Source organism: Oncorhynchus mykiss, chromosome 5, assembly GCF_057628025.1.
Source record: "Oncorhynchus mykiss isolate SJ-2025 chromosome 5, ASM5762802v1, whole genome shotgun sequence".
NCBI classification, from domain to species: domain Eukaryota; kingdom Metazoa; phylum Chordata; class Actinopteri; order Salmoniformes; family Salmonidae; genus Oncorhynchus; species Oncorhynchus mykiss.
In genome coordinates, this window is record NC_143026.1 from 2,507,501 (window position 1) to 2,522,990 (window position 15,490).

General features: G+C 44.0%; 1 protein-coding gene across 1 annotated transcript in view; it reads left to right on the forward strand.

Moving 5' to 3' along the window:
* Positions 1-14,626, forward strand: part of LOC110524922 (solute carrier family 46 member 2) — a 22,227-nt gene extending 7,601 nt beyond the window's left edge. The window contains exons 4-6 of the mRNA XM_036976552.2: positions 2,083-2,166; positions 10,785-10,941; positions 12,375-14,626. Of these exons, the coding sequence (XP_036832447.2) occupies positions 2,083-2,166; positions 10,785-10,941; positions 12,375-12,432 (299 nt within the window). The 3' untranslated portion in view covers positions 12,433-14,626. The remainder of the gene's footprint in view (positions 1-2,082; positions 2,167-10,784; positions 10,942-12,374) is intronic.
* The last annotated feature ends 864 nt before the right edge of the window (positions 14,627-15,490 follow it).

Consider the following 15,490-nt stretch of genomic DNA (forward strand, 5'->3'; position numbering starts at 1 on the left):
GAGTATAATATAATAGATAGCTGACAGAATATAATATGATAGACAGCTGACAGAATATAATAGACAGCTGACAGAATATAATATAATAGACAGCTGACAGAATATAATATAATATAATAGACAGCTGACAGAATATAATATAATATAATAGATAGCTGACAGAATAAAATATAATATGATAGACAGCTGACATAATATAATAGATAGCTGACAGAGTATAATAGACAGCTGACAGAATAAAATATAATATGATAGACAGCTGACAGAATATAATATAATAGACAGCTGACAGAATATAATAGACAGCTGACAGAATAAAATATAATATGATAGACAGCTGACAGAATATAATATAATATAATAGACAGCTGACAGAATAAAATATAATATGATAGACAGCTGACAGAGTATAATATAATATGATAGCTGACAGAATATAATATAATATGATAGACAGCTGACAGAATATAATATAATAGATAGCTGACAGAGTATAATATAATATGATAGACAGCTGACAGAATATAATATAATATAATAGATAGCTGACAGAATACAATATTATAGATAGTTTACAGAATATAATATTATAGACAGCTGACAGAATATAATATACAATAGACAGCTGACAGAATAAAATATAATATAATAGATATCTGACAGAATATAATATAATATTATAGACAGCTGACAGAATATAATAGATAGCTGACAGAATATAATATAATAGCTGACAGAATATAATATAATATAATAGACAGCTGACAGAATATAATATAATAGATAGCTGACAGAGTATAATATAATAGATAGCTGACAGAATATAATATAAAATAATAGACAGCTGACAGAATATAATATAAAATAATAGACAGCTGACAGAATATAATATAATATAATAGACAGCTGACAGAATAAAATATAATATAATAGATAGCTGACAGAATATAATATAATATGATAGACAGCTGACAGAATATAATATAATATGATAGCTGACAGAATACAATATTATAGTTTACAGAATATAATATAATAGATAGCTGACAGAATAAAATATAATATGATAGACAGCTGACGGAATATAATATAATATGATAGACAGCTGACATAATATAATATAATAGATAGCTGACAGAATATAATAGATAGCTGACAGAATATAATATAATATAATAGACAGCTGACAGAGTATAATATAATAGACAGCTGACAGAATATAATATAATATAATAGACAGCTGACAGAATATAATAGATAGCTGACAGATTATAATATAATAGATAGCTGACAAAATATAATATAATATAATAGACAGCTGACAGAATATAATATAATAGATAGCTGACAGAGTATAATATAATAGATAGCTGACAGAGTATAATATAATAGATGGCTGACAGAATATAATATACAATAATAGACAGCTGACAGAATATAATATAATATAATAGACAGCTGACAGAATATAATATAATAGATAGCTGACAGAGTATAATATAATAGATAGCTGACAGAGTATAATATAATAGATAGCTGACAGAATATAATATAATATAATAGACAGCTGACAGAGTATAATATAATAGATGGCTGACAGAATATAATATAATAGACAGCTGACAGAATATAATATTATAGATAGCTGACAGAATATGATATAATAGATAGCCGACAGAATATAATAGATAGCTGACAGAATATAGTATAATATAATAGACAGCTGACAGATTATAGTATAATAGACAGCTGACAGAATGTAACATAATATAATAGACAGCTGACAGAATATAACATAATATAAAAGATAGCTGACAGAATGTATTATAATATAATAGACAGCTGACAGAATATAGTATAATATAATAGACAGCTGACAGAATGTATTATAATATAATAGACATCTGACAGAATGTAATATAATATAATAGACAGCTGACAGAATATAGTATAATATAATAGACAGCTGACAGAATATAATATAATAGATAGCTGACAGAATTAGAAAGCTGATCTTGTCACTTAACTCTTCAGTTGTGTTTTGTTTTAATTCACAGCCTAACATATACTTATTCCTTTCAGCACGAGCTCTCACACTGTTCGCCCTGATTCCCATGCCCACCATCCGTGCCCTACTGTCTAAACAGGTCAACGGCTCGTCATATGGTGAGTTCTATAATACAAGTTCTATAATACAAGTTGACAGAATATAATATAATAGACAGCTGACAGATAATACAATTGTCTCTAGTTCTATTGCCCCCGTCTCTAGTTCTATTGCTCCCGTCTCTAGTTCTATTGCCCCCGTCTCTAGTTCTGTAGCCCCCGTCTCGAGTTCTGTAGCCCCCGTCTCTAGTTCTATAACCTCGTCTCTAGTTCTATAACCCCCGTCTCTAGTTCTATAACCCCCGTCTCTAGTTCTATAACCCCGCCTCTAGTTCTAGAGCCCCCGTCTCTAGTTCTAGAGCCCCCGTCTCTAGTTCTGTAGCCCCCGTCTCTAGTTCTGTAACCCCCGTCTCTAGTTCCGTCTCTAGTTCTGTAGCCCCCGTCTCTAGTTCTGTAGCCCCCGTCTCTAGTTCTGTAGCCCCCGTCTCCAGTTCTAGAGCCCCCGTCTCCAGTTCCGTAGCCCCCGTCTCCAGTTCCGTAGCCCCCGTCTCCAGTTCCGTAGCCCCCGTCTCCAGTTCCGTAGCCCCCGTCTCCAGTTCCGTAGCCCCCGTCTCCAGTTCCGTTGCCCCCGTCTCCAGTTCCGTAGCCCCCGTCTCCAGTTCCGTAGCCCCCGTCTCTAGTTCCGTAGCCCCCGTCTCTAGTTCCGTAGCCCCCGTCTCTAGTTCCGTAGCCCCCGTCTCTGGTTCCGTAATCCCCGTCTCTGGTTCCGTAATCCCCGTCTCTGGTTCCGTAATCCCCGTCTCTGGTTCCGTAGCCCACGTCTCTGGTTCCGTAGCCCACGTCTCTGGTTCCGTAGCCCACGTCTCTACGTCTCTGGTTCCGTAGCCCACGTCTCTGGTTCCGTAGCCCACGTCTCTGGTTCCGTAGCCCACGTCTCTGGTGCTAAAGCCCCCGTCTCTAGTTCTATAACCCCGTCTCTAGTTCTATTACCCCCGTCTCTAGTTCTGTAGCCCCCGTCTCTAGTTCTGTAGCCCCCGTCTCTAGTTCTAGAGCCCCCGTCTCTAGTTCTAGAGCCCCCGTCTCTAGTTCTATAACCCCGTCTCCAGTTCTGTAGCCCCCGTCTCTAGTTCTGTAGCCCCCGTCTCTAGTTCTATTACCCCCGTCTCTAGTTCTATAACCACGTCTCTAGTTCAAGAACCACGTCTCTAGTTCTAGAACCACGTCTCTAGTTCTAGAACCACGTCTCTAAGTCTTATTTCCCCCGTCTCTAGTTCTAGAGCCCCGTCTCTAGTTCTATTACCCCAGTCTCTAGTTCTGTAGCCCCCGTCTCTAGTTCTGTAGCCCCCGTCTCTAGTTCTGTAGCCCCCGTCTCTAGTTCTATAACCTTGTCTCTAGTTCTATAAACCCTGTCTCTAGTTCTATAACCCCCGTCTCTAGTTCTATAACCCCCGTCTCTAGTTCTATAACCCCGTCTCTAGTTCTAGAGCCCCCGTCTCTAGTTCTGTAGCCCCCGTCTCTAATTCTAGAGCCCCCGTCTCTAATTCTAGAGCCCCCGTCTCTAGTTCTGTAGCCCCCGTCTCTAGTTCTGTAGCCCCCGTCTCTAGTTCCGTCTCTAGTTCCGTAGCCCCCGTCTCCAGTTCCGTAGCCCCCGTCTCCAGTTCCGTAGCCCCCGTCTCCAGTTCCGTAGCCCCCGTCTCCAGTTCCGTAGCCCCCGTCTCCAGTTCCGTAGCCCCCGTCTCTAGTTCCGTAACCCCCGTCTCTAGTTCCGTAGCCCCCGTCTCTAGTTCTATAACCTCGTCTCTAGTTCTATAACCCCCGTCTCTAGTTCTATAAACCCCCGTCTCTAGTTCTATAACCCCCGTCTCTAGTTCTATAACCCCGTCTCTAGTTCTAGAGCCCCCGTCTCTAGTTCTGTAGCCCCCGTCTCTAATTCTAGAGCCCCCGTCTCTAGTTCTGTAGCCCCCGTCTCTAGTTCTGTAGCCCCCGTCTCTAGTTCCGTCTCTAGTTCTGTAGCTCCCGTCTCTAGTTCTGTAGCCCCCGTCTCTAGTTCTGTAGCCCCCGTCTCTAGTTCTAGAGCCCCCGTCTCTAGTTCTAGAGCCCCCGTCTCCAGTTCTAGAGCCCCCGTCTCCGGTTCCGTAGCCCCCGTCTCCGGTTCCGTAGCCCCCGTCTCCGGTTCCGTAGCCCCCGTCTCCGGTTCCGTAGCCCCCGTCTCCGGTTCCGTAGCCCCCGTCTCCGGTTCCGTAGCCCCCGTCTCCGGTTCCGTAGCCCCCGTCTCCGGTTCCGTAGCCCCCGTCTCCGGTTCCGTAGCCCCCGTCTCTGGTTCCGTAGCCCCCGTCTCTGGTTCCGTAGCCCCCGTCTCTGGTTCTATAACCCCGTCTCTAGTTCTATAACCCCGTCTCTAGTTCTATTAGCCCCCGTCTCTAGTTCTATTAGCCCCCGTCTCTAGTTCTATAGCCCCGTCTCTAGTTCTAGAGCCCCCGTCTCTAGTTCTGTAGCCCCCGTCTCTAATTCTAGAGCCCCCGTCTCTAGTTCTGTAGCCCCCGTCTCTAGTTCTGTAGCCCCCGTCTCTAGTTCCGTCTCTAGTTCTGTAGCTCCCGTCTCTAGTTCTGTAGCCCCCGTCTCTAGTTCTGTAGCCCCCGTCTCTAGTTCTAGAGCCCCCGTCTCTAGTTCCGTAGCCCCCGTCTCCGGTTCCGTAGCCCCCGTCTCCGGTTCCGTAGCCCCCGTCTCCGGTTCCGTAGCCCCCGTCTCCGGTTCCGTAGCCCCCGTCTCCGGTTCCGTAGCCCCCGTCTCCGGTTCCGTAGCCCCCGTCTCCGGTTCCGTAGCCCCCGTCTCTGGTTCCGTAGCCCCCGTCTCTGGTTCTATAACCCCGTCTCTAGTTCTATAACCCCGTCTCTAGTTCTATTAGCCCCCGTCTCTAGTTCTATTAGCCCCCGTCTCTAGTTCTATAGCCCCGTCTCTAGTTCTAGAGCCCCCGTCTCCAGTTCTAGAGCCCCCGTCTCCAATTCTAGAGCCCCCGTCTCCAGTTCTAGAGACCCCGTCTCCAGTTGTAGAGCCCCCGTCTCCAGTTCTAGAGCCCCCGTCTCCAGTTCTAGAGCCCCCGTCTCCAGTTCTAGAGCCCCCGTCTCTAATTCTAAAACCGCTGTCTATACCAATCAGTTGGGTATATTAACGTCATGTTAGGGTGAAATCAGTAGGGTATATTAGGGTCATGTTAGGGTGAAATCAGTAGGGTATATTAAGGTCATGTTAGGGTGAAATCAGTAGGGTATGATGGTGAAATCAGTAGGGTATATTAAGGTCATGTTAGGGTGAAATCAGTAGGGTATGATGGTGAAATCAGTAGGGTATATTAACGTCATGTTAGGGTGAAATCAGTAGGGTATATTAGGGTCATGTTAGGGTGAAATCAGTAGGGTATATTAAGGTCATGTTAGGGTGAAATCAGTAGGGTATATTAAGGTCATGTTAGGGTGAAATCAGTAGGGTATGATGGTGAAATCAGTAGGGTATATTAAGGTCATGTTAGGGTGAAATCAGTAGGGTATGATGGTGAAATCAGTAGGGTATATTAAGGTCATGTTAGGGTGAAATCAGTAGGGTATATTAGGGTCATGTTAGGGTGAAATCAGTAGGGTATATTAAGGTCATGTTAGGGTGAAATCAGTAGGGTATATTAAGGTCATGTTAGGGTGAAATCAGTAGGGTATGATGGTGAAATCAGTAGGGTATATTAAGGTCATGTTAGGGTGAAATCAGTAGGGTATATTAGGGTCATGTTAGGGTGAAATCAGTAGGGTATATGAAGGTCATGTTAGGGTGAAATCAGTAGGGTATATTAAGGTCATGTTAGGGTGAAATCAGTAGGGTATATTAAGGTCATGTTAGGGTGAAATCAGTAGGGTACAGTGCCTTGCGAAAGTATTCGGCCCCCTTGAACTTTGCGACATTTTGCCACATTTCAGGCTTCAAACATAAAGATATAAAACTGTATTTTTTTGTGAAGAATCAACAACAAGTGGGACACAATCATGAAGTGGAACGACATTTATTGGATATTTCAAACTTTTTTAACAAATCAAAAACTGAAAAATTGGGCGGTCTTAGTGAGTTTGAAGGCAGCAGAGAGGAGAGAGAGCAACCTATTGTTGAGCCCAGCGATACCAATTCAACTGTTAGTCAAGGTTTGGCAGCTGAAGCGGTAAGACAGAAGACAATAGGGAGAAGGTAAGCAACGTTTGGGTTAGGCTAGCTGGCTATTTAGCTATATCGGGTCCCCATGTGCAGTTGCAAACCGTAGTCTGGCTTTTTTTATGGCGGTTTTGGAGCAGTGAATTCTTCCTTGCTGAGCAGCCTTTCAGGTTATGTTGATATAGGACTTGTTTTACTGTGGATATAGATACTTTTGTACCTGTTTCCTCCAGCATCTTCACAAGGTTCTTTGCTGTTGTTCTGGGATTGATTTGCACTTTTCTCACCAAAGTACGTTCATCTCTAGGCGTCACCTTCCTAAGGCGGTATGACGGCTGCGTGGTCCCATGGTGTTTATACTTGCGTACTATTGTTTGTACAGAGGAACGTGGTACCTTCAGGCGTTTGGAAATTGCTCCCAAGGATGAAGCAGACTTGTGGAGGTCTACATTTTTTTTCTGAAGCAGCTTATACGCTAGATGACAGCAGTATTGACCATGGCAACTTTTTAGAGATGATCATTCTGCTGGGAAAGTACAAACTGTGTATTTTTTAAATTTTATTTGACCTTTATTTAACTAGGCAAGTCAGTTAAGAACAAATTCTTATTTTCAATGATGGCCTAGGAACAGTGGGTTTGCCTGTTCAGGGGCAGAACGACAGATTTGTACCTTGTCAGCTCGGGGATTTGAACTTGCAACCTTCCTCTTACTAGTCCAATGCACTAGGCTACCCTGCCGCCCTATAGGGTAGCCTGCCGTATGAAAGAGTATCTCACTACCTGCATCGAGAAAAGCAAAACACAAAACACTGAGTCCTGGTCAAGAAGGGGCAGGGGCTCTCTAATCACTCTTATCAAAGACCACCATCGATAACGTCATTACCACCATCACACAATGCAGGCCACCATATCAAGTGAAATCCAGGAAGCTGGTATGTTTTCAGTCCAGATTGACGCTACATTACAACACAAGGTCAATACCCTGTCATAGTCAGATATGTGACGAATGTCGTCCATGAGAGGCTTGTGGCTGTGGTGAAATGCAAGGCATCCACTGGACATTACTTTGTCCAGGTACTGAGTGAAGTTCTGCAAAACAGTCCAGATTGACACTATGCAGGACATTACAACACAAGATCAAATGCTTTCTCACAGTCAGATGTGTAACGAACGTTGTCCATGAGAGGCTTCAGCAAGTGCATTGGTAATTCCACTGATGGAGCCTCCAGTATGCAAGGCCAGTATAAAGGCTTCTCTGCCGTGCTCTCTGCAAAGTCCACCAATCGAGTGCTTGTGTGGTGCTATGCACAGGATGTGAAGACTACACAACCAGGACTATGGAGGATCAATGAACCTGAGGGAAATGAAGACGAGGTAGAGATGGTGAACAAGAACTGTTCATCTGGCGAGGACTGTCCAGTGTGTTGCTACCATATTCTTAGTCAGTACAACCTATTGACCGACACATACCACATCCTGGGCCTTGCTTACAGGTTCCTACTTACCCTGTCAGTAACCCAGGTAATGAGCGGAGCTTCTCTACTCTGAAATTCATCAAGAGTAGGCTCAGGAGCGCACTCTCTCAACAGCACCTGGATGCATTTATGCTAATGGGTACTGAGCGAGATGTTTTAATGGCCCTGGACAGTGACCTGGTTTATAGATGGCATTGCTGAGAGAAGTGAGTTACTGCAGAAATTGCCAATTGAAAATATTTGTATTTTATCCTATGACTTGCCTACACACCAGTCTTTTCGCCAACAAATTTCTCCCTGTCTTGTTGATTTTACTGGTCAGATGGTTCCAGAGATTCTTGCCACCTTGCTGCCAGTGACATTGTGCCAATATGGGCTCCTTCTAGCCAGCCTCCTCCTAAGAGCAACACGTTCCCCTTGTTCTATTTTATTTAAGTTATTATTATAAATATTGTTCAGTAATCTTGTTTACATAAAGTGTGGTGTGGGTTGTGTGGGTGGTGGTGTATCGCTGGGTGGGTTTTGGTCAAAATGTACAGGGACATTTTTCATTCCCAGTCTGTCCCTGGGTATAGTTAGTATTAGCTTGTCAGTCAGGTGTGGTCAGGATGGATAGTGTGTCTCTCAACATCATATCCTTTACCTTCCTGACAGTCCTTAACTGGAAGTGAACCTGCATGCCACAGAATAAGGGAACAAACAGGAAGCTCTGGCAAATGGCAACCTAATCCTGTAGGGAGCAGGATACCTTTATAGTGCACTACGAACCCCTTCACTCCTGTAGGGAACAGGAGACCTTTATAGTGTACTACCAACCCCTTCACTCCTGTAGGGAACAGGAGACCTTTATAGTGTACTACAAACCCCTTCACTCCTGTAGGGAACAGGAGACCTTTAGGGATGCACTACGAACCCCTTCACTCCTGTAGGGAACAGGAGACCTTTATAGTGTACTACCAACCCCTTCACTCCTGTAGGGAACAGGAGACCTTTATAGTGCACTACAAACCCCTTCACTCCTGTAGGGAACAGGAGACCTTTATAGTGCACTACGAACCCCTTCACTCCTGTAGGGAACAGGAGACCTTTAGAGTGCACTACCAACCCCTTCACTCCTGTAGGGAACAGGAGACCTTTATAGTGCACTACGAACCCCTTCACTCCTGTAGGGAACAGGAGACCTTTAGAGTGCACTACGAACCCCTTCACTCCTGTAGGGAACAGGAGACCTTTAGAGTGCACTACGAACCCCTTCACTCCTGTAGGGAACAGGAGACCTTTATAGTGCACTACGAACTCCTTCACTCCTGTAGGGAGCAGGAGACCTTTAGAGTGCACTACGAACCCCTTCACTCCTGTAGGGAGCAGGAGACCTTTAGAGTGCACTACAAACCCCTTCACTCCTGTAGGGAGCAGGAGACCTTTATAGTGCACTACGAACCCCTTCACTCCTGTAGGGAACAGGAGACCTTTATAGTGCACTACGAACCCCTTCACTCCTGTAGGGAACAGGAGACCTTTATAGTGCACTACGAACCCCTTCACTCCTGTAGGGAACAGGAGACCTTTATAGTGCACTACGAACCCCTTCACTCCTGTAGGGAACAGGAGACCTTTATAGTGTACTACCAACCCCTTCACTCCTGTAGGGAACAGGAGACCTTTATAGTGCACTACAAACCCCTTCACTCCTGTAGGGAACAGGAGACCTTTATAGTGCACTACGAACCCCTTCACTCCTGTAGGGAACAGGAGACCTTTAGAGTGCACTACCAACCCCTTCACTCCTGTAGGGAACAGGAGACCTTTATAGTGCACTACGAACCCCTTCACTCCTGTAGGGAACAGGAGACCTTTAGAGTGCACTACGAACCCCTTCACTCCTGTAGGGAACAGGAGACCTTTAGAGTGCACTACGAACCCCTTCACTCCTGTAGGGAACAGGAGACCTTTATAGTGCACTACGAACTCCTTCACTCCTGTAGGGAGCAGGAGACCTTTAGAGTGCACTACGAACCCCTTCACTCCTGTAGGGAGCAGGAGACCTTTAGAGTGCACTACAAACCCCTTCACTCCTGTAGGGAGCAGGAGACCTTTATAGTGCACTACGAACCCCTTCACTCCTGTAGGGAACAGGAGACCTTTATAGTGCACTACGAACCCCTTCACTCCTGTAGGGAACAGGAGACCTTTAGAGTGCACTACGAACCCCTTCACTCCTGTAGGGAACAGGAGACCTTTAGAGTGCACTACGAACCCCTTCACTCCTGTAGGGAACAGGAGACCTTTATAGTGTACTACAAACCCCTTCACTCCTGTAGGGAACAGGAGACCTTTATAGTGCACTACGAACCCCTTCACTCCTGTAGGGAACAGGAGACCTTTAGGGATGCACCCTTGTTGTCGCTAAGTAAATAACTATAACAAAGCTTTCGTTACGTTAGTATGTGGTTGACCCAGAACAGACACTCTGGTGATTCTCTTCCCTGTTCTACTGTGACGAGGTTAAAAGGGGAAGTTACAACTACCGTAGCAAGCAGACAAGTCAACCTTTTGCACACCACCACCACCACCACAGCATGAATAGATTTACTTTCTGCCAACAACTTTACTCAACTGGAACTATCTGACCAGCTAGTGTATCCAGTTCTGCTTCCTTTAAGGGCTCTGTGTAGAGTTACAGTGGTTGGAATTTAAAGGCAATGTGCCCGCATTAGCGGGAGACTCCATTTACAGGTAAATGCTGCATATCAGCTCAATCAGAATTACCTTAAAATGTAGGTTACACAATCTGTAAGGTTTCCGCGATAGAGATTGAATTATCATTTGAAAAAGGGAGCACTACACTGATTTGGCAGAGAGAAAAATAGTAAATGCCTTTCACCCGTTGTCATAATGCTTTCATCTGCTCCTCTCAGACCTACAGTGTGTGGTGTACCAGCTTCCTCTACGGACACTGGTAGGAAACTGCAGCAGACAGACAATGCTAACTGACGTGTCTTTTCTCTTCACAGGGATCACCCTCATCTCACTGCAGCTGTCCTTTAAGATCGCCAGCCTGGCCTACACTCCCATCTACACCAAGGTGTACCAGGCTACGCTGGACTGGTTTCCCGGGTTCGTCTTCACCCTGTCCAGCATCTTCACCGTCCTCGCCACCATACCTGTCAGGTAAGATGTGACATCATCAGTCCTCGCCACCATACCTGGTCAGGTAAGATATGACATCATCAGTCCTCACCACCATACCTGGTCAGGTAAGATATGACATCATCAGTCCTCACCACTATACCTGGTCAGGTAAGATATGACATCATCAGTCCTCGCCACCATACCTCAAATCAAATCAAATGTATTTATATAGCCCTTCGTACATCAGCTGATATCTCAAAGTGCTGTACAGAAATCCAGCCTGAAACCACAAACAGCAAACAATGCAGGCGTAGAAGCACGATGGCTAGGAAAAACTCCCTAGAAAGGCCAGAACCTAGGAAGAAACCAGGCTATGAGGGGTGGCCAGTCCTCTTCACATTTTCTGATGTAACAATCTGTAGCTAGTTTTCTTGGCTTCCAGAACACAAACACTGAAGTAAATTTCCCACTTTCTATTTGTTAACCTTAAATAAAAATAGCAAAACTAAAGAAAATAAAAAAAAATGTTAGTCTCTAAACAAGTGAAATTACATTTTTCTAAATGTATATATTTTTGTGGTGTGCCACATTCCATGTTGTATTTGTTGAGCCGACGTTTCATATTCGGTTCCACGCATTACAAAGTGATTTAGGATCAGCTCTTACCATCACAGCCCAAACCTTCAGGCACATCAGAAACAATAAGACCGAGCCTGGATCAGAATTTATAACAAGCGCTAACAAAGGTAATTATTTTGTGCGGAAGCACAACGTGTCACGGAGAGTTGTGAAATAGCCTCTATTGGTGGTTAATAAGTAGAGTTAAACGGTATGATAGACAAAGTAGCCTTGTTATCAGGTAGGCTACATTTCACAATCAAATTCCTTAGGCATTGTAATTGCAACAGGTACCAAGCGTAATGAGGAAGGTTATCACCTAGGCAATAAAAATACACCTAGGCAATAAAAATACACCTCAATCTCTCACCCATACCTGTCAGGTAAGATATGACATCATCAGTCCTCGCCACCATGCCTGTCAGGTAAGATGTGACATCATCAGTCCTCACCACCATACCTGGTCAGGTAAGATATGACATCATCAGTCCTCGCCACCATACCTGTCAGGTAAGACATGACATCATCAGTCCTCACCACCATACCTGGTCAGGTAAGATATGACATCATCAGCCCTCACCACCACACCTGGTCAGGTAAGATATGACATCATCAGTCCATTTAGCAGACACTTTTATCCAAAGGAACGTACAGTCATGCGTAGAAACATTTTACATACGGGTGGACCTGGGAAATCCACCCACTATCCTGGCATTACAAGCGCCATGCTCTATTGACTCAGGTCCAGAGGACATCATACCCCTAAGTACAGTGTAAGTACAGGTTGTTGTTACACTGAATGGTGACACAGTAATAAGGGCCCTGTAAATGTAAAGTGTTTTCTTCTCCTCCAGCGTGGTGGGCTGCAGAGCTGGCCGTGCTGACGGTTATGAAAGGATCCTGGGGGACTGAGGGTGGTGAGGTCATCGTGTCACCACGTCAGGCCATGAGACAATAGTGGGGGGGTACTGTGAATGTTGGGGAAACTGCACTATAACGAGCCTTTGATTGAATCCCAGCCTGAGACTGAGCCAATGGACATGAACTGATGGGGTATTAATGAGAAGAGTGTTGACATTCTCCAGAGGTTGACTACCCATGGCCTTAATATAGAATAATCATAGACTGATCCACTGCCTACTACCCATGGCCTTAATATAGAATAATCATAGACTGATCCACCGCCTACTACCCATGGCATTAATATAGAATAATCATAGACTGGTCCACTGCCTACTACCCATGGCCTTAATATAGAATAATCATAGACTGATCCACCGCCTACTACCCATGGCCTTAATATAGAATAATCATAGACTGGTCCACTGCCTACTACCCATGGCCTTAATATAGAATAATCATAGACTGATCCACCGCCTACTACCCATGGCCTTAATATAGAATAATCATAGACTGGTCCACTGCCTACTACCCATGGCCTTAATATAGAATAATCATAGACTGGTCCACTGCCCTACTACCCATGGCCTTAATATAGAATAATCATAGACTGGTCCACTACCTACTACCCATGGCCTTAATATAGAATAATCATAGACTGGTCCACTACCTACTACCCATGGCCTTAATATAGAATAATCATAGACTGGTCCACCGCCTACTACCCATGGCCTTAATATAGAATAATCATAGACTGGTCCACTGCCTACCCATGGCCTTAATATAGAATAATCATAGACTGATCCACTACCTACTACCCATGGCCTTAATATAGAATAATCATAGACTGATCCACTGCCTACCCATGGCCTTAATATAGAATAATCATAGACTGATCCACCGCCTACTACCCATGGCCTTAATATAGAATAATCACAGACTGGTCCACTACCCTACTACCCATGGCCTTAATATAGAATAATCATCGACTGGTCCACTGCCTACTACCCATGGCCTTAATATAGAATAATCATAGACTGGTCCACTGCCCTACTACCCATGGCCTTAATATAGAATAATCATAGACTGGTCCACCGCCTACTACCCATGGCCTTAATATAGAATAATCATAGACTGGTCCACTGCCTACTACCCATGGCCTTAATATAGAATAATCATAGACTGATCCACCGCCTACTACCCATGGCCTTAATATAGAATAATCATAGACTGGTCCACTGCCTACTACCCATGGCCTTAATATAGAATAATCATAGACTGGTCCACTGCCCTACTACCCATGGCCTTAATATAGAATAATCATAGACTGGTCCACTACCTACTACCCATGGCCTTAATATAGAATAATCATAGACTGGTCCACTACCTACTACCCATGGCCTTAATATAGAATAATCATAGACTGGTCCACCGCCTACTACCCATGGCCTTAATATAGAATAATCATAGACTGGTCCACTGCCTACCCATGGCCTTAATATAGAATAATCATAGACTGATCCACTACCTACTACCCATGGCCTTAATATAGAATAATCATAGACTGATCCACTGCCTACCCATGGCCTTAATATAGAATAATCATAGACTGATCCACCGCCTACTACCCATGGCCTTAATATAGAATAATCACAGACTGGTCCACTACCCTACTACCCATGGCCTTAATCTAGAATAATCATCGACTGGTCCACTGCCTACTACCCATGGCCTTAATATAGAATAATCATAGACTGGTCCACTGCCCTACTACCCATGGCCTTAATATAGAATAATAATAGACTGATTCACCACCTACTACCCATGTCCTTAATATAGAATAATCATAGACTGATCCACTGCCTACCCATGGCCTTAATATAGAATAATCATAGACTGGTCCACTGCCCTACTACCCATGGCCTTAATATAGAATAATCATAGACTGATCCACCGCCTACTACCCATGGCCTTAATATAGAATAATCATAGACTGATCCACTGCCTACCCACGGCCTTAATATAGAATAATCATAGACTGATCCACCGCCTACTACCCATGGCCTTAATATAGAATAATCACAGACTGGTCCACTACCCTACTACCCATGGCCTTAATATAGAATAATCATCGACTGGTCCACTGCCTACTACCCATGGCCTTAATATAGAATAATCATAGACTGGTCCACTGCCCTACTACCCATGGCCTTAATATAGAATAATCATAGACTGATCCACCGCCTACTACCCATGGCCTTAATATAGAATAATCATAGACTGATCCACTGCCTACCCACGGCCTTAATATAGAATAATCATAGACTGATCCACCGCCTACTACCCATGGCCTTAATATAGAATAATCACAGACTGGTCCACTACCCTACTACCCATGGCCTTAATATAGAATAATCATCGACTGGTCCACTGCCTACTACCCATGGCCTTAATATAGAATAATCATAGACTGATCCACCGCCTACTACCCATGGCCTTAATATAGAATAATCATAGACTGATCCACCACCTACTCCCCATGGCCTTTATATAGAATAATCATAGACTGATCCACCGCCTACTACCCATGGCCTTAATATAGAATAATCATAGACTGATCCACTGCCTACCCATGGCCTTAATATAGAATAATCATAGACTGGTCCACTGCCTACTACCCATGGCCTTAATATAGAATAATCATAGACTGATCCACTGCCTACTACCCATGGCCTTAATATAGAATAATCATAGACTGATCCACTGCCTACCCATGGCCTTAATATAGAATAATCACAGACTGGTCCACTGCCTACTACCCATGGCCTTAATATAGAATAATCATAGACTGCCTACTACCCATGGCCTTAATATAGAATAATCATAGACTGCCTACTACCCATGGCCTTAATATAGCATAATCACAGACTGCCTACTACCCATGGCCTTAATATATAATAATCATAGACTGATCCACTGCCTACCCATGGCCTTAATATAGAATAATCATAGACTGGTCCACTGCCTACCCATGGCCTTAATATAGAATAATCATAGACTGATCCACCGC